General features: G+C 39.6%; 1 protein-coding gene across 6 annotated transcripts in view; it reads left to right on the forward strand.

The window, feature by feature from the left end:
• Positions 1-21,055, forward strand: part of grid2 (glutamate receptor, ionotropic, delta 2) — a 535,356-nt gene that overhangs the window by 370,518 nt on the left and 143,783 nt on the right. For all 6 annotated transcript variants that reach the window (XR_006377990.1, XM_044195946.1, XM_044195941.1 and 3 more), the window contains exons 5-7: positions 3,944-3,997; positions 11,566-11,739; positions 17,089-17,250. Coding sequence is in view for 5 of the 6 variants with exons in the window: in XM_044195946.1 (XP_044051881.1) it covers positions 3,944-3,997; positions 11,566-11,739; positions 17,089-17,250 (390 nt within the window). In the remaining variant the exon portion in view is untranslated. The remainder of the gene's footprint in view (positions 1-3,943; positions 3,998-11,565; positions 11,740-17,088; positions 17,251-21,055) is intronic.

The following is a 21,055-nucleotide window of genomic DNA, read 5'->3' on the forward strand; positions in this document are numbered from 1 at the left end:
TGTGCCTGCACTTTCACAGCTTGTGCTTGCATTTTTAAGTGTGAAGCTTGTGTATACTTAGTTTGGAGGCTGGGCTGTAGGCTATTTGCTTGATTTGATCACAAATAGTGCATGAAATTAAATTACACAACTAATTTTCAATATAGAGCACTTTATTCAATAGCAACACCCACTCTCCCTCTTCAAGCTTCCCCCACAATGTACTTAAGCAATATCTGCTTTTGCATGAATCTTTCTTACCCTCTCACACACAGAAACACAAACATCGTCAACATCAAACGTCATATACATGGAAATAATGTATACTATACAGTGTATATAAGGCATACTGTAGAAAAAACAAAGTAATTCTGTGTTTGGAATTATTGTTGTCTCCTTGTGTTTGTTTGAAAAAACTTTCTAAAGAGTGATGTGTGTGTTTATCTATTTATGTATGTGTGTGATCATGTAATCTGTGTGTACAATATTGTTAAATCTACCCTGCTTTTGTCAAGTCAGGCCTTTGGTATGAGCAGCAAACCTTGACTCTGCATGTCTGTCAGCAGCAGCCATTTGCTAGAATCAGTGAGGGGGACAGAGGTCATTACAAGATGAAAATGTGTTTGGCTGTATCATGGCCACTCTATGAAAACATATATGAGACTAGGGTGCACAGTGGTATGATGTTGCAGATCAGTTTTAGTTCTTACTGCTTTCAGACGTTGAGAAAAGGCTAACGTATATTGACACTGAGTGATTGGATTTGTCCTGGACACCAGACCTGGTGTTTGTTTGAACTTCTGACTTCAGAGAGCGAGAACTAAGCAGAAATTAAGCTTTTGTGGAGCTGGTCAGAGAGGTCAGAAGGATCTCTGTGATAGCATGAAGGGAAAGATGTCCACGTGACTCCTACCTGCCATGTAGGCACTGAGTTGTGAACAAGGCTGTGGTAGTTTGTTAGTTTGTGTGTGTGCACAAACACACATGGACATGAACACAAACAAGGCAATTTTGGATGTTAGCAGCAGTATTTGTTGTAGCTGTGTATTGTGCTTGAGAGAGAGAGAGAGAGAGAGAGAGAGAGAGAGAGAGAGAGAGGGAGAAGGAGCGTGAGTGTATTGAAGAGTTCCAACCCCCAAGGAGTCACGTCTAGTGTTAGGAGTCTGCCCTTTCGCTAATTAGCTTGAAACATCTGTCCAGACGGCTGCCAGAGGGCGGTTATAATGGGAGAAGTGGAAAACACGCATCCACGAACATTTGCATACAAGCAAACAACTTCAACATATACATATTTCAATTATTTTACATATCCAATCACATTCACCAATTAAGGCACACACACACATGTTCGTGTTTAAAAAATCAGTTTTGCCCATAATCCCATGTGAATATTGTCTAAAAGCTTAATGAGCACCAAGGGAAGGAAATAGGGACAAGGACAGTAAGATAGAAAGACAACCAGGCAGAGAAATGGAGAACAGAAGAACAGCTTGCCAAACTTCTGTCCTTTCTCCCTTCTTCACTGCTTGTTGTTTCTGTTTTTGCAATGCTCCAATAGATAGAGAGACAGAAACAGCAAGACAGGACAAAAGAGATTAATAACCTCCAGTATTCTAATGATTCTCATTGTTTAGTTTTCAGCTGCGTTCCTATACAAAGTAAAGTCTGGGGGAGTAAGAAGAAGTAGAGCCAAACAGAGATGCTGACAGAAAAGAAACATGATGGCAAAAATCTTGTTTTGCATCTCTCTCCATCATTCTCCTTCCTGCCTTACTCCTTGTCTATGTCGCAACAATGTTTCCTGTAGACAGTGTTTTACGGCAGCCGTCGGTGTTATAATGATGAAGTTTTATGGAGACTCTGTGGGAGATTAAACCGCTATTAGCCACGCTCTGTCACCCTCTCCAGCTGTTGCCGTTTGTTTACAGCTAAAAAGTGTTTTATGACACACGGTGCTATAGTCACCTAGACAATTATAGCTAATGATATACGAGTGGCACTGTATTTTTACACCAGGAGTGGAGGGGGGTGGAGAGAGAGGGAAGGAAAAGAGCGGGTGCAGTCACAGAGTGAGAAGTGAACAATTAAAGGAGAGCAGTGATGACGGGGTGAGAGGTGAGGCATGAGCAATGATAAGAGAACAAAATTAACGGGTCAGGGGATGGGGAGGGAGAAAATGAGAGACAAAAGAGGTGAGAGGCAGAAACAAGTGTTTCGGACAGACGAGTCAACAGCAATGTAACAAGACTAAACCCTCATCCTTGGACAGTAAATGATAGAGATGGAGTGCTATGCCTTGAAATGGTTTTGTAACGAGAGAGGCAGGTAAAGGATAAGAGACAAGAAAGAGATGATAGACAAGAACAGTAAGAGAGTGGATAATGAATGACAGTACTATTTGGTTTGAGTTAGCAGAGAAAGAGCTACACTAAAACATCTATTTTTTGCTTCGCTACTTTTTGTAGGTTCTTAATAGTGCTGCCATTCATTCTTTAGAAATGTATCCTTTACAAATCCTTAAGTGATTAAGGACACTTACTTCATGTAGCTTGTGTCCAGTTTTACACTTCTGCCTATTTGGGTAAATAAAGCAAAACTTAATGCATATGCACTAATAAATGAAACTTAATCACTTCACAGGTATGAGAGAGAGTGATCTTACTGTCAGTAGTTCAAGAAGTTGCTGTTCTCATAATATGTTCTTCACTTACATATTTATGTTGAGTTTAGGAAAAAGAGGAGACATGAGGAAAAAGGTGAGGAGAAGATGGGAGTAACATGATTAAAGAGGTCACTCTCATGCTGGTCAGAGAATATGATTGAGAGGGGTGTTAGACACTGACAGAGTTCACTGATGGCAGGGGGAAAAGGGCCACTTGAACAAGCAGATGAGTGAGCTAAAAGAAAGCCACTGCTGCTAAAGGGGAATGGATGACATTATAATGCCTTGTGTGTGCACTTGCTCTCTCTCATCTAGGCTGCACCATTTCAAAGTGTCCTTGCTGCAGTGTTTAACAGTTGGTTAAGAGTTGACATATATAAATATTTAAATTTCACCATTAACAATAAATGGAAGGTTTTTGTTTTCCCTCTGCCGAAACATACTATTTTGAGGCAGTGTATTTGAAAGGAAGGTATCTCTGTTTTTCAGCATAGACTGCAAACCAGATACAGACGTTGAAGCTGGCTACACAGAATAAACCGAACAAGGACACAATTGGGAGAGTATCATAGTTTGGTTCAGAAACTCCACCTGGATAGCACCTAGTTTCAGTTATATTTCAGGCTGACTGTGGAGCAGTTTGACTGGTCTGATCGCCGGATTGGCCACCGCAGCGTGACGTTGGGTTGCGTTTCTCCAAAAGCTGTTAAAACCTTTCCAACGCAGGTCGCTGCTTTTTCTTTTTTTGGCATCCCCTGCGGCCCCCACCACCGCAGTCTTAACCGACTACCCCCACTCAAATGAATGGGCGGACTGGCATTTTGAAGTGAGTCCACTCAGAAGTTTGTCTAATCTGTGTAAATTTGTGAGAAAAGCTCTAATGTTGAGATTTAAGTGTGTTTGTGTGAGTGTTTTTGAGTATTCTGTTACACACAAGCAATCTTTGCCATATTTACATATGTTTGAAAATATTTTTGAATGATACCTTGATACCTTTAATAAAAGTTTTCTCAAATCACTTATGCCAAGCTTCACACTGGGTTCCAGCCTTGCACATTTCCATAATGTTCTTTCCATAATATTCACACTTCAGATACCGTGAATCACATTATCCAAGCCAGAAAATACCCTAAAAGGCGACAATAAGGAATTTATTTTTCTTTAAACATAAAAGAACAGACTACTTGTCTCCGAACTCTGTTCCCTTATTTTGACCAGTCCCAAAGCCTGCTTATTTCTACCAAACCAATGACATCTTCTTTCTCAATTCTAAATCCAGTGGTGTGTTTTGTTGTGTTGCAGGTGGTGGAGACCAACCTGGTGGCCTTCGATTGTCACTGGATCCTGATTAATGAGGTGAGTGCCATGGAAATGATTTATGGATCACGTACTGGGTCTGCCTTCAGCTCAACATATTGTTTCAATTATCCCAATTTTATGGTTTTAGATCCAGAACCCCTCTAATCTCTTCATTGTCTTGGGTGTTTGAAGGAGACAGGAGAGCTTAAAAAATGCCAGAATTACCCTTTTAGCACTGACAGTCCACAAAGTCGCTCACCTGCTCCTCAGAGTGTACAGGTTTAATCCTGTGATTTTTCTCTCGTCCATGTTCACAATCACTAAACATAGTGACTATTGGTCATAAGAGAAACATAACTTTAACATTAACATAAACTATAATATTGGCTTTAATTTCACATTGATTTTGAATAGGAACACATCTTTGATCTTGCTTCACAAGAAGTGCCTTTTACAAAACCAGCAGAATCAGCTACGTGTGTGTATGCGTGTTTGTGTTTGTGTGTTTCTGTGTGTGTGTATGTATGTACACTGCTAGCTAATGCACTGTGTCTTGGTAGCCTTGGGCATTACAGTGAACTGGCAGGGCACAGCAGGGGGGTCCATGCTGCCACACACTCACACACACAAGAGCAAGTGAGCAAACACAACCATATACACAGGCGGATGTATTGAAGGAAGAGCAAAAAACTGCATTTACTGTAGGAACAATGGAAAACCCTAATTTGGTACAAAACAAGAAAAGATACTCTGATGCTTTAGTATACTGTAGTTTTTCTCTTTCTCTCCATTTTCAGGTCATAGCCTGTAATGCTGCTATATGCTACAAGTCTCAGCAGTCCTATTACTTGCTCAGTTATGCAAAGTATTTAAGAAAGTATTTCTGTTTGAAGCAAATGTTAGTATGCATGACATCCATTAATGCTGCAAGAACAGCCAATCATTATTTTCTGATGTTTGCTTTTAGAGTGTCCGTCTTGCAATATGAAGATTATTATTTTTACATTTTTGATATGGATAAGAGGCTGCAGTAACATTGTCACAACCCCCGCAAGTACCTCAGACAACCTATCAGTATTGTTTTTGCATTTTCTGAAATGCTAATACTTCTAGGGAGTGAGGGAAAAGAATGAGCCTCGCCGCTGCACTTAAATGAAGATGGCAGACTTATCAAAGGTTAAAATGTGGATAAATCTGTTCCCAAGTACCACTCTGTATTAGTTACTGACTTCATAAAAGGACTGTTTTGCCACTTAAATGTGTCTCCCCTGCTAAGTGAAATAGATGGCATACTATAATGTGCATTTCATAATGTAACAATAGAGACTTTACCACTCACTGTGGTCTTACACTTTCCTGACAGTCTTTGTACACGTCGTTTGTCAGATGGCCATGTCAAGCAGCCTAGTGGGCAGTCCGTGATTACTCGACTGCCTGGTAGGCTAAATTCACATCTAGCTGTCTAATAGTCTGTGTTCATATTGCATCTTGTCAAGCATCTGGTATTGTCTTAACAGTCTCTTTAGGCTTCCTGGCAGCAACCTGCTCTTTGCTTAGCTTCCGGGAGGCTTAACATGTCATCCTGCAGCCTCTAGCAGCATGCAGCCTGTAACACTTTGTACCTGCTGCCTTTGAGGAATCGATGGTGAAATGCAGTCTGGCAGGCCAATGCTCCCTCAGTTGTTAATGTTTTAGCAGTGGCACTAAAGTATGTCTTCTTATTGTTATTATAGGTATAGATAAAAAAGCATGCTAAATATATAAAATGCCAGGTCACAGGTGTGAATCACACCAAGTTAAGCTTTGTTTGCTGGTTTCTGTTTCTTTCCTAAGTCATATGTTTTCTTACAAATAGAATGCCAAGAATGTCACTTGCATTTGGCTCATTGCTAAAAGAGAGTTGTGTGCAGTTGACCACTACTTTTAGGGGAAAAAAAGTCTTTCAGGTAACAGTAGAAGCTGGTAGTGCTAATGTTAGAAGTGTTGTTAATGTAATTAAGTTAAATCAGTTAGTATATCTCTTTACACTTTCAGTATCAAATGTCCACAATTCTGACACATACAGTACTTCAGCCCCTTTACTCTAAAGTGTCAACAACGCTCATGTTTTTGGCATGATGCTCTCAGGCTCTGTCTCGCGCTCTTTTGCTTCTCAAATAAAGGTCACACCGCAGTTTAAGTTGTCATTTAAAATACAGCAAGAATCAGTCGAGCAAAGTGAGTATGGAGGGAGGAGACCAGATTGGTTCATAGGCAGAACAGAGAGGCTAAATTATCTTATCTCTCTCCTCTTGGCCTGCCTGTACACATGCTATAGCACTTTCTGAAAATGTAGACATTCCAGTTGGTGTTCAGATTCCTCCACCTCCACCTTATTTTGTGATGATTGTTTTGAGAGAAAACAAGCAGAGGTAAATGAAAAGAGATGGAGTTGGAAGAAACAACAGATGTCCAGAGGTGAAGGAAGGAGAGGAGAGAGATGATGGAGCAAAGAGACCTTAAAGGAGAGGCTTTTATGAGATTAAGAGGAACAAGGTAACGTGAAGTGAAATAAAATGAAGTTATCTCACTTTACCAGTTTACACTTTCCCACTGCAAAAAGTACCATTTCATGAACTTTCTGAAATCTGTTTTCAGGATGTCTATTTTTTTCTAAATAGTAAGGGATCCCAATGAACTGTAAACTGTCATTCTACGTTACTAAATTGTTCTGCTCGAGATCTGAATGAACAAAAGTTGAACCTGTTAACATATTGTAAAACACTTTAGATTTTCCCCAATCATTTTGAGACGATAATAATCATTTCATTCAGACATAGAAAATGTGCTCTATAACTGTGTCTGTAGTTATGGAAAAACAAGTGCAAGAATCAAGTTAGATTACAAATGTATAAATGTATTTATGCTAAGCCGGTTAAGGCATTCATGAGGAAGCCAAACTTGATGGGGCTCTTTCTTTTCCTTTCTTTATCTCTCCCGCTTCTTTCTTTTCACTCTAAACTGTACTAAAAATCAAAAATGCCTTCAAGTAATTTAAAGAAAAGCTTCATACCCCTATTTTTAATGATGCAATGTCCTAATTCTGCTTATCAGACTGTTCAGATGTAGACACAATATTCCCACCATGGGCTATGTGAAGTCCTCTAGCGGAGTGTTTAAAATGGACGAGCGGCTACAATATTTTGTCATACGTAATGTCTTCTAGTACTGGTTCTTTGGAGAATGAATATTCCTATGTGTGAAAGTGCTCTCCCTCCCTGTGGTTTATTATGGATGAGGGGGTACTGTATGGTTGTCATAACTCTGCTTTATCTACAGCCAGCAGTCAGACAGCCCCACTGAGGGGGAGTTCACAGTTCATAATTGATCATCCTTCCTCTCCCCATCTCCTTCGTTCTGCTCAGGATGAGAGGATGATGAGGAGGAGGAGGAGGATGAGAAATAATAAGGGACACTCATGGCTTTGCTTTCTTTCTGTCTTTCTCTTAAGTTTGGAGGATAACCACTATTGACCTTACCCATTCTAAATGTCTCCATGGTGCTTCATTTTCTGTCATGATCTTCCCTGTTGCAGTTCACACTCATTATTTCATTATTCTCATTCTCTCCATTCATTCCTTTTTGTCTCTCAAGGGAACAAGTGCATGATAATGAGATGAGACAAGATTAGGCTTTTCTGTCATTTTGGCTCTTAACATATGATGATATCCAATGAAAGCCATGTAACTGAAATTTTAGGGGTTTTCATGGTTTGAATAGAATTGAAGGATTATGTGGTCTTCTACGTTTTTTAGTACATTCTACAAACCTATGGTTAATGAAACCATATAGAAACCAGTCATTCACTGTTCTTGGAAACATGTTGAAAATACAACGTGACAGTAATTTTAGGCTGCAATCTTTGCTAAGTTAAAGAACATTCTCATTTACAGCTACAGAAGTGCCTGCAGAGGGAGAACGAGCTAACAGTTGTGCACACTGTGTGCGCAGCTGGAAGTTGCCGAGTATGACTGCAGCCATCTAAGACTACTGTTGTTGCTAAGCCGCTCTCCTGGAGCCGTTGGATATTTTGTGTCTTGTTCAAGGCATGTGACACTTCTCGTATCCAGATTTCCCTGCATGATCTAGTGATCTGAATCAGAAACTTTTCGATAAAAATTTTGCAGAACTGCAGGAGCAAACGATCCTGACTCGATCCCAGCTTTCCCCAGCCCACATGCTAAAGTGTCCTTGGACAAGATACTAAACCCCAAATTGCTCCTGAGGTCTTTGTGTGTGACTGAGTTAGTTTCTTTGGACTGAGGAGCAGGTGGCCTCTGCTATCTGTGTGTGAATGGGATGAATATGATATGTAGTGTGAAGTGCTTTGAGTCGTTGGGAGACTAGAAAGGTGCTATACAAGTACAGTCCATTTAAATGAGATGTGCTTTTTCCAGATTTGTTTTGTTTTTCACAACTTTGATCCTTCGAATACGCGCAAAACAGGGGGATTTGGTGTTCTCATAGAAAAGGGGAGAACGGGGAGGAGCTGCGAGGGTGAGCAGAGGAGTAGGAGGAGCAGAAAGGGTTTTTCCCCTCATCTACAGATAAGAGGAAATAAGGAGGGATTTGGTCTCTAGGAAAGACGTGGGGAAAGAGGGGGGTTGAGGGGAGAAAAGGCGGAGGACAAAGTATAGGGGTCAGTGCCAAAAAGAATTGAGGATGAGGGATGTGTTTTTTCTTTGGACCATCTTCAAATAAAACACTAAAGATGAGGATTTGGTGCTCTTGGGGAATGGAGGGAAGGAGAGAGAGGTGATGGGGATGCCTGCAAACCAAAACTTCAAGTTTATGGAATAAACAACTCATGATTCATACCAGATAGGAGCTGCAGGGCGTTTTGGGGTTTGCAACTTACCCAAAGCTTCTGGTTTCAGGTAGTTGGACTTGGTGCACAGAATTGAGGGCCACTCAACCATCCTCAGCACTGAATGTCTTTGTAATTGATTGTTCAGCTTTAAGGGGGGTTTGGATTGATGAGAATGAACTAACAGTAATGCTACCGTTGTTCAAATGCTGTTTAGGACTGAATGATTAGGGGTATGCTGGTAGCTCACCTAGTTAAGCGTATACCTCAAGGCTGAGTCCTTAACGCAGTGGCTCGGGTTTGAGTCTGGCCCGGGCCCTTTGCTGCATGCCATCCCCTCTCTCTCCCTTGCCTTTCCTGTCTCTCTCTTCTGTAACTGTCAATAAAGCAAAATGCCAAGCAAAAAAGCACTGAGTGATAGAATAGGTCATTGAAAACTGTGCAGATATGACACATGAGTGTGATGATAGATTTTCTCAAAGCTGTTAATAAGGCACTCAGCAGTAATTATTACATTCTTGTTTTTGTTTTTGGTCAAATAGAATGATTTGGTTTAGGTTTAATTTTTAAAAACTAACCTCTTTATGTTAACAGGGAGTTCACTTGTGAACAGTTGACAGTAAGTGGCCTGTTTCAAGTGAAACATGAAAACAGAGCAGTTTCATGATGTGAGGTGAATGTCAACTCTGCACCAGTAGCTTCTCCCTCCCAGGACCCCCGTGTGTGCTGATGCGCTGTACGTGAGAGCATGTGTGATTTAATGTGTTTCTCCATGTCTGTATGTGTGTATGTACGTGTCACATTCATTTAGTCTCAGCTGTTAAAAGGCTAACAGCTTTTAGAGCACGCCACCACTGAAAGTCATACTGGGTGAAGTCTGTTTAGTTTGTCCCCAGACAGACAGAGACAAAGAGGCAAACGGAACGTGACAAGCGAAGAAAGATGGGCAAATGCCTGTTGAGAGGACAAATCTCAAAATGATCTTTTTCTTTTAAGTTTTAGTGTGTCTCTGTGTGTGTTTTGGTATGCCTGTGCAATAGTGCACCTACATTTGTTTTAGTTTGATTCTTTGAGTGGGGTACTCTGGATAATTCTTGCCTGTTTCTTTGCACGCCCTTGACTGCTCGCTGTGAATCTTAATTCTCTTTTGGCCCACAGATCTGCCTTTTTAGCAGTTTTCAGCATTTTCTCTCTGTCCTGCATCTTTTTTGTTGGCTTTGTAATTCAGTTCCCTTCAGGGTTTTTATGTAAGCAACTGTTTATTGGTATTTTTGCCACGTTTTACCTCCAAAAGCCAGCAAATAGACTCTATACTGTTTAGAAAGTAAATACTTCAGAGCACAGGTCATCCATACAAGGTTAAATCTGCAGGATTATTTTAATTCTTCTTCAAGGCATAAATACCCCTTTATTTTGTTTTAAATCTTTTTTTAAATAATTTAAATCAATTGTAGATCCAGAGCTCTCAGTTTACTGACTGTATTTCAAGAAAATCAAATTAGATTTGACAGCAGAGGAAAAAGTGTAGAAGCACAATCTGTGAACTGTCAGTGTGCATCTTTGAATCTTAAGTCTGACAAACCTTATTTAAAATATTCGAAACAACATCAATTTAATTTCAGAAGTAAAAGTGTTTATTTGTGCGTATAGAGGGAGGGCCATATATCAACCTAATTAATGCAGATGAGTACAGCTATACCAATGAAGCCTGTATAATACTACATCAAATCACCATTGATCACATCCAATGAGAACTCAAAGGTCTTAATGAACTTAATTACATTCAAATAAAATTCATTGAGATTAGTCAATGAACCAGTGGTACCTATAATATTACCACTCACTAAGATCAAGTGTGTGTGATGGCTTGTTTGTGTGTGTGCATGGTCCCATCCATCCTGTCAAGCGGGCTGCCATGTGCAAATGAAACGGAATCTAAAGGGTTTTGCATAATTGCAAGGCTTAAAAACAATCTCACAAAAACATACAAACACATACACACAGATTTACACATAAACTGCCATGGGCACACATGACAAACTTGAGCGCATACAAGCACAGACAATCACTGCGCACATATACAAAGAAAGCAAAGGCTGTCTCGATTGGTGGCAGTGTTACCTCCACCAGGGACGATAAACGTCAGTTCTCATCTCGTCACCACATGACCCTCTGCACTTGCAGAGGAAGGATGGAGATCCATGGATGGAGAGAGGGAGAGAGATTGTGTCCTAGGGCTAAAATTAGCAATGATTCCTCCCCAAGGTTTTGCAAGGGCATGCAGAGTACGTGCCAACACACATGTATGCACACAACAAGCACACACACAAACACACATATACACACTTTTTACTCTCTCCCTGCTTCCATCTGCTGACATGCACCTTTCATATCTTGTAACTATTATTGCAGATGATGTAGACAGTGATGTAATGGTTTTTCCATGCTCAGTGTGGTGATAATGGGAAAAGTAGAGCATATAAAACAAGGCCTAAACCACTTAAAATATGTCTTTTATGTATGAATTAGAAACATTTATTTTTTACAAGGACTCTTATGGAGTGGTATCCAACCAAGTTTTTGTTGTGGTTACTGTGTTTTTTTTGTGTGTCAGAGATGTTGGGTGTAGTTCTTCTGCAACAATAAATGGCATAATGGCATTGTTGATATTGATTTTCTCTTCTCTCCATTACTCATTCCCCACTCTCTCCTTTTCTGAACCCTGATCATTCATCCACCCATCCCTACCTCCGTCCTTCTCCTCTTTCCATCCTCTCAGGAGATCTCAGACTACGACTTGCAGGAGTTAGTTATGAAGTCAATCGGTCGGCTGACGTTGGTGCGCCAGACGTTTCCCATGCCCCAGAACACAACTCAGCGCTGTGTCAAACACAACCACCGGATTAACACTTCCCTCTGTGACCCTAAAAACCCCAAGGCTCAGCAGCTAGAGGTGAGTTGGTTTGGTAATTTGTCCATAAGGCAGGTCAATGATTTTCAGCAAATCCAATGAGGATACTGGTTCTCTGTTCAAAACAAGCTTAAGTGTCATACAACTGATTCTGTAGCTGGCAGCCGCAAACAATTACATGTATTCATAGCTAAGAAGATAGTGATGTGCCTTAAGAGTTTTTGGACATAAAAAGTAGGATAAGGATGAAATACAGTTGAAGAAAGGTAAGAATGTAAAAAGAAATGAAAATATCAAAATGACCTAAGTAACAGTAATTACACTCATTAATGAGTTCAGTGTCAGAGTTGAATCAGATCAAACTTTGTCTTTTGCTCTCTCTATCTCAGCTCCACGTATTGTTCAGTTCACCTTATCTGTCTATTTTTTTATTTCAATTGTTTATTCTAGAGTGTCAACATGTTAATTCACTTTAAATTTTAGACTAAAAGTTTGAGTGCAAATATTTATGCTGTAGTGCACCCACAGGGAGCTGAAAAGCTGCTCAATTGTCAATAACATTGGTGCTAGCCAAATAGCCAAAGCTACTTTAGGGAGTTGTTGTGGCATTTTGTCTCCTTGCAGTTTAATTAACTAGAGGGATGATCAGAAAAAGAAAATAAACTCTAAATCAAGACTACAAAGAGCAAGACATCATGAGATTAGTTTCAGCCATTTCTTTTACTTGAAGTGGAGAGGGATGTCTAGTGGGAATACAGTCAATTGATGGCCAACTGCATTACTGACCAACTTTGCCCCCAATAGAAAAACAGCTGCATAATCAGCACAACACAGTGTAAAAAAAACTTAAGAAGAAGAAAATAGAGCTTGCTTTTTGGTGATAACACTCATACAAACATGTACAACTTCATCACATAGTTTGGAAAATATCCAATCTATTTTTCTTCTCACGATTTCACGTTTTCATAACTAATTGTCAGTCATTTCAGAGGCTCATTTGGATGCAGTTACTCTAAACAATCTTTATATGAGCCAGAGTTAATTTCTTATTCCTATCTATATATACGCTTAATTGGTGTTGAATATGTAACACAACACCTTGAAATTCACAGACAAAAAAGACAACACTTATCTTTGGCACATACAGTGAAGCAGAGTCCTATAACCATCATACATTCGGAGGTACTGATGTGTCTGGTATGCATGTGTCTCAGAGTTACATGCCTCGCATGCACACGTCTTATATACTCTCAATTTTTCTTACATTTTCTTTTAACACTGCTCTCTGGGTTTTCATTTTAAAACATTCAAAACTCAAAGTCTCAAACTACTTATGTATTTAAAAGCTGCTCTGGTGCTCCATTTCTTTCTTTTAAAACTGCTCCCAGTGTTTTAGTTTGACATTTCTACATGTCCCCCGATCTAAATGCTTCCCATTACACCAGGTGCGCTGATTTGCCATTGTCACAGCATGTGTCTGTGAGGTCTTTCTTACCTGGAAATTTATGTTTTTGATAAAAGTTGGCTTGCACCCTTATGTGTGTTTGTCTTAGACCACACAATTCATCTTATGGTATGGTCTTGGAAACACTGATGCTGTTTTTTTCTCCGCTTTCACATTTTCTTTACTTAGTGGTTTCTTTTGGTTTGTGTTTTTTATTATTATTATTATTTTTAATATGTCCCTCAGGGTGGCAATATGTAAGCAATTATTATGCCTTTTTGTGTGTATGTGAGTCATCAAGCTGCCATCAAATAGAGCGGAGAAAAGACAGCACACTCTTATTTATGTGTCAAGACAGAAATATGAAATTGAATTAATGTGCTGTTGATTTATGTGGATGCATAAGACCCTGGGGGAACACATTTGATGAAAGTTGGAAAAACACTGCACACAGAAACGTGGTCTTAATGTTTATGTGGATATCTCCCTTTCAAGTCCTAAGACAGTTCTGCTCTAGGCTTTCACCCACTGTAATCAGTGAATGGATGTAGTAAGTGTTTATTTGTTTTTCATGAAATAAAATAAAATAATAAAATGAAAAAAATGCCCAAAAGGTTAAAAATCTGCTAAATACATGTTTTTTTGAAATTGTCTAAAAGGCTGATTGAAGCCTAGAGCTGGTGCCATACAGTAAGCAAAATACAGCGCCTCTGTAATACAAAGACATTGTTAACTCCTGGAGGCCATGAAGCATTGAATAATGTACTTAAGTAAAGCTTGCCTTGTGTGTCCTAATATGAATCAAGTGCTACTCAAGTGTAAAAATCTATTATCAAGAATCAAACACTTTCGATCATATTCATTATTTAGAGTCCAGTCGTATGTGTTCATTCTTCTGTGGAGGGCCGAGGGTGTGTTAATGTATGTGTGTGCATGTGAGTGTAACTCATTTCAGTCAAGGACAATGTGTTGTTCTGTATCTGACAAAGAGACTGAGAATAAAAACCATTGTGCATGCACGGTTGAAACACGCTGTACACATGTTCAGTTTGACATCCTGTGTGTATGTGTGTGGGGGTGAGGGAGTGGTTGAATGTGAGAGAAAGAGGAAACAAGGGATGAGAGAGAAAAGCAGAGAGAGAGAGAGAGGAAGCAGATCAGCTCAGCGGTCAGAGAGTGGCCCAGAAGCCCAATTTCACACTGCACTGAAGCATATCAACTCAGGCTGACCACACAAGTGCACACACACACATACGCACACAATGCTCACTTGGAGTGCAGAGTCCACTGATCATTCAAGCTCCCCACAGAGCAGTAGATTTTCACTTTAATGTTTTTCAGAGAAAAAGCAATAGGCGCAGAGACAGTGAGACAGAATGATAGACAAAGACAGCATGTGGAAGACTAAGACAAAACTGTGAAGGCAAGGATAGTTGAAAAGTTAGATGTAAAATAAACTTGACACTATAGTTTTTTTTTTGCCCTGTCTGTCAGTAAACTATATGACAAGTAACAAGGAACCTTAATTAAGACATTATTATACATGTACATTTAAAACATTAATTTTTTTTGGTATCTGTGGGTGTGTGTTCCTGTTGAATACTTAGGGGAAAAAATGCACATTGCGGAAAAAATAAAAAAGACTTCAGGAGACTCTAGATATCTTACACAGCAATGTTTAATGAGCCTTTGCCAATGAGACAATGGTATCAGCAGTACATAGTGAACTCTGGTGTAGTGCCAAACCAAGTCTGAAGTCTTCCTTCTGCTCCCACGATATTTATCCTTAGCCAAAGCTATAGTGTCTATGGTGCTTCCCTTACAAGGTTAGAAACTAGTCTAAATATGTGTGCTCTTTCTATTGGAAGGTAAACAATACATTTCACCTATGGTCACACTTAGTTCACGGGATAACTGTGGTGCATTCTTCAGACAAATAAAGTCAGTAACTCTTTATGGGAGAGGACAAGAGCTGCTATGAGTGACCTTGAAGTTGCCTAGGTAACTGTCTCTCCTATCTATCCAGCTGCTCCCTCCCAGCCTGAGAAGACAGCTCCGGGAGACAGGTGAGCTAAGGCTGAGAGCACAGAGGTCAGCTCCTGTTCTAGAGTAGCCAGTGACCCTACTTGACTTGTTTCTGTCCCTCACCTGTTAACCATGTTTCTATCTATTTGGCGTAGGGGATATAACTTACAAAATGGAACAGTATATAGGAAATTCCATGACACTCCCTGCTTCAACGACACCAGAAGCGCAATGCTGTATATGACAACATTGCTGTATCAGTTCTTCAACGTTAGAAAAAAAAAACACACTGCCAATAGTAATGTTAGCTATCGTCAGCTATATACCATTAGCACTAGCACTGAGTCTCCGATGATCAACTTACTACGTTGGTTTGGGGTGGCCGTGGTAACCTGCTGTGGTAACACTGCTAGCTACTATTTTTTGGAACATTACATTTGTTGTAGTGGAAAAGCTAAAACTTTAGCAAGCTAACTAAGCTAACTGCCAGGTGAAAGCCAACCCCAGATTCACTCTCGTTTTGGAACAAGCTTTTTCTGCTTGCTGTTTCGCCTTGCTTATATTTGCATTTTTTCTGTGCTGTGTGGGCTACACACCCACTGCCCAAAGGTTGACACCCAGAAATGTCCCAAACACAGTAAAATAACAAAATACAGACACAGGGCAGGGTCTCTGCAGATACAGACACTGCCACACACTTCTAGTGGGTCATAAGTGATGATTGAGAGGGATTATTTTTGTATGAGTCTGTACATTGTGTTTTAGGAATATCATTCTCATTATGCCTTTAAATATAACAGTACTATTTTCTTTCATAGAACAAAACTGACATACTTAAAAATGTCAGGCTGTGTCAGTTGTCATTGTGAACCACTCGTCATCAGTTGGATGTGGATGGATAGTGTGTTTTCTCCATTCAAGTAAACATGCATACATGTCAAGTTAGTATAGTCTCTCTCTCTCTCTGTGTGTGTGTGTGTGTCAGTATCTGTGTCTAAAAATGAATATGTAGGACCTACTTCTTTTTGATGTATGAAAGGCCTTGTTGCCGTGCTAATGGTTTTTGCTTGTATGATATCATTGGGTTCTTGTGTGTGTTAATGTGAGTGGGTACGCATCACCTGCATGTCTGTGTGTGTGTGTATGTGTGTCTGTGTGTGTGTTTGTGTGCATAGAATCATGCCTGTCGTAGTCAATCTATTTATTAGATTCTCATTAATATGGAGACGAGAAGCTCAGTAAATCACACAACGATCAATCACAGACTGAATAAACTCCTCTCCTTATCTCTCTCCTCCCTCTCAATGTTATTCTGTGGTGCCAAGGACCTATCAATACATTTTAATTAATGTCATCCTTAAAGCTTTTCTTCCGTGTGAGTGTGTGTCTGTAGGTATGAGTGCACATGTGCAAATATGATACAATTTGAACCTAAAGGTGGAGGAAACATACTGCATGCATCCTGTTGGTTCAGAGGGAGCTGGACAGATAAAGAGAAAGGCAGATAGAGAAGGGAAAGAGGGAAGCCGCAAAGCACAGCTAGATGTTTTTTTTTTTTTCTTTTTGGATCAAAGTGCTGATGGATATGAATGCAAGTAAAGCATTTAACTTTGATAGTATTTCAGCATGAAAGGGTTTGACCTATTTCTCCCACCTACTACCAATATCTGCAGGTCTGTATTGGCCCATGTTTCCCAGCTTCATAACCAAAGGAGAAACAAAATCTAGATTCCCAAACTGAAGCACTGACATTGGTCATTTGGGCCTCGTAATAGTCTCAGTTTCTTGTTACAAATCATATCACATCAATGAGAGCAAGTCCCTCACAGAGCATCTTCAGCTAAATTAAAATGTCTGCTTTTATTGTCATTGTTTAATTTTCTTTCTTTCTGTATGCCTTTCTGTCATTTTACTCTCTATAGATCACCAACCGCTACATTTATGATACTGTGTTGCTGCTGGCCAATACCTTCCACAGAAAGTTGGAGGATAGGAAGTGGCACAGCATGGCCAGTCTGAGCTGCATCAGGAAGAGCTCCAAACCGTGGCAGGGAGGCAAGAGCATGCTGGATACTGTCAAAAAGGTATGAAAATGCAGAAGAAAACACACACACTTTTCCCCTCAAGTCTTACATGAAGGTATTCAACAACCGTAAGAATGCAAACATGCATACTTGGTTGCTCTGGCACATACACCTGAGCACACAAACACCCACCCACACACACACACACACACACACACAGAGGTAAGCCGGTGCGTAAGAGGTAGGCTTCCTGAGTTCATCCCCGATCATCTCCATGAACAAAGAGTAACAGACATGGAGTGAACATGTATGAAAGACTAGGACACTGAAAAACATCTAATTTGATTCTGTTCCATAATTACCTTAGATTGACAAAAATCAACTCTGATAAAAACTTTAAATTATATTATATAAAACGTTACAAACATTATATTTCATCTCCACAGTTCATATATTGTGTTCCTAAATATTTTATATGGTTTTAAACAAAAAGCAATCAGACCAGAGCATTGCTGAACCAGTGTACACTTACTATTGTGTGCAGAAGTATGTGCCAATGAGTCTTTTTAAAAACTTAAGGAACCAGTATAAGCGAGTGATACAATCTGATTTACACTATACAACCGACAGTTAAATCCTCCCCATTCCCTGATTTATATCTGAAATGTAGTTGATATCTCAATGACCCAGTCACCTGACTCTAATCTCAGTTTGTGGACCATCCATCTGTTTCATCAGCCTCCTGTGATGCCTTACTGCTGAGTGATGCTTGTAGATGTATGCGTGCGTGCCAGTTTGAAAATAGCTCATGAACACTTTGTTTTAAAAAAAGTTTAGTTTAGAGTTATTCAAAAAAATATTCTCAGTACATCTGCCAAAAATGAAATCTTTACTCATGGCAGAAAATGTCTTTGTGTGAATTTGGAGCTGAGGCTTGATTACTACAGTTGAAAGGAAAGGCATATGCCCCTTCCCAAACCCCAACTACAACATGCAAGTACAATTTCAGATTTCTTCCTATTTTTAAACGTGTCTCATGTATCTTTTAGTGGTGTGAAAATGCATTTCTCACACTTTTCATTTAGGGAGCACGTATTTGCATTTCAAGACATTGTGCTCATTACATGAAATTTTGGAGACCAGGCACTATTGTTCCTTGGCTGAGACAGTCTAGTTGAAACAAGATGCAAGATGCAATCACCGCTAAATTCATTTATACAATGCCATCTCTTGGTATAACTAAAATCCCCTCCAGGGAGGAAGACTGACATGGAGGAAGCTTTAAATAAGTCTACCATTTTTGTATTGTTCATATCACATGGAAATCACTTCCACTGAAAGTTTCAAAGTTCCTGTCTGAGCTCAGTAGACTTCATGACCCAAGTGCTCATGCATTCAAAGGATTGCATACCTTTAAAAAAAACCACATGCATCAATCAGCAAGTTTTGCTCAGTTACTGAACAGTTGACTTTTGGGAGATAGAGGATTTCATCCTGCAGCTGTGATTTTATGAATCTCTGCATTTCACCTTGAGTTTAGGCTGGGGTTTGGCAACACTTTCATCACTGTTAAATCCAATTGGATCAATGCCCTCTGTTTTGATATCAATAAAAAACTACTCCAGGGATGGCAGTTTGATTGAACGATGAAGCCAAGTGAAATGCTAATTTAGGATTAGTGTCAGACAATAATAAATGCGGTGCAATGGCTTTCATATCTATCTCTGCATTTCACCTTGAGATCAGGCTGGGGTTTGGCAACACTTTCATCAGCCAGCCCCGGCTGTTAAACCCACCCTGATGGCTGTCTCAACAGAGCTGTGTTAAAGAGCCCTAAGCAGTAATAGAGTTGAGTTCAACAGCCTGGCATCAGTTCCATTTTACTGTGTATCAGCAGTGTGCTTTACTTACTGTGCGTGTCTGTGTGTTTAATCAGCGTTTTGGTATGTGGGGCCATTATGGTAATGATAAATACTAATTTGCTGCTGTTGATGAGGAGCTCTATTGATGTTGTTGTTTCGTGTTCATTGACAAATTCAGAGTGGAGAATAAAATGCAGCAGGTGAAACTACTGTTACACTCATCCACAAAGTCTGAAGTGCTCTGTTTGAGCTGTTGTCTCATAGGCAGCTATGTATCCACTTCTGAGTCTCAGTGACTCAAGCAGTTAGGTTTAGGTTTCACTTTAAACATTTATTGATCACTTTTAAGGCACAGTAAGTCCTGCAGTGCAGCCCAGGATCTTCAGCCAGGGCCCATGAGACTGTCCAAGCTTAACTGTTCCAGATACATTTTTGCTGTTATTATAATATACAAAATTGTTAACTTTCATCTTATTTCTAAGAAGCTTTCAAACATCAAAAAAAAAACCTTTCAAGTCTTCTTTCTTAATTATTTCTCTGTTTTTTACTCAGTTACACAGGTCCAGTGACACGTTCTTTATATCAGGTGCAATTAAAAGAAACATAATTGTTGTGAATGTATTGTTCTAATACTGAGCTGCCAACATTAATTAACTGAATAATTATGAAAGGCAATGAACAGTATCCAAGCAGGTTTCACCCCTGCCCAGTTTGCGAGGAAGTAAATAAACATGTACTTTATTGTGTGTGTGTGTGTGTGTGTGTGTGTGTGTGTGGTTGACCCAGGGGAATGAAATAATTAAATATGGTAACAATATACTTGTATGTGTCAATGTAGATTAATAAACCAAATGGCACATTAATATCATTCATAAACTGCATCATATATATATATACTCATAAAGGAGATACTAATGCAACCATTTTCTCCAATTATTTCTATACACATGCACACCTAAGACACATGCACACATACAAACATACACTCACATGCATGTGTGTTTATGAACGTAACACAGAGATGTACCCACACAAATATGTCCGAATATTTCAACTGAAATTGGAGGTACGACACTAGCTAGATACCAAATAAAGCTGGTTGAACAGCCTGTGATCCATGCTATTAATTACAGGTGTGTCATTTTTAGAACCTCGTTGGTCCATTCTTAATTAAATTACATGATATTACTCCTTTTGAGGTAAATCAGACTCACTACTAAATTGATTACTATTTTTCCCAAAAATATAAACAATGGTTTACTTACAGTTTCTTGTTGCTTAGTTACTGAGTTACTGTTTCTATTAAGGTAACTTATGATAATCTATAAGGTTGAAAAAATATGAAAAAGCTTAACATTACCTTACTTAACTTTATTAATCATGCCGTGTGTCAACAAATAGGGGAAGAGGCATAAGAGGCAAGTTTAAATCCTATGAAAAGTGTAATCACCTGACATATGGGGTGGGGGTATCTATGCAAGTGTATATTTATGTGTGCATCATAGCCCAAATCACCACGCATCACCACGCATCAGTGGCACAATCCATGTTTTACACACAAGTGCAAGCACACACACACACACACACACACACACACACACACACACACACACACACACACACACACACACAGAGCATGAATCATATTAAGGAGTATAACACCTCTCCTTCCCTGAAGCAGGCGCAGTGTCACTTTCACTGACAGGTTACACTACTGGGAGGCAGGGCAAAGGTTGGGGACTCACACTGTGTGTGTGTGTGGGTGTGTATGCTAGTGAATAAATCTACCTCTCTACACAGGATATAATACACCCCCAGTGCAAAAAATTGTCCAATGGCTTCAAATACACTATTCTTTCATCAGCCTTGTACTTATTACACACACCTCTGCATGCTGTTGACTGCTCAGTTTTTAACAACATCGCAGCAAATCTTAAAAAAGTGGGATTTTCCACCAAGGGCAAAACATATTCCCAAACATTTCCTGTCTTGGACAGAAAAAG

The sequence above is a fragment of the Siniperca chuatsi genome, linkage group LG5 (assembly GCF_020085105.1).
Source record: "Siniperca chuatsi isolate FFG_IHB_CAS linkage group LG5, ASM2008510v1, whole genome shotgun sequence".
Lineage (NCBI taxonomy): Eukaryota > Metazoa > Chordata > Actinopteri > Centrarchiformes > Sinipercidae > Siniperca > Siniperca chuatsi.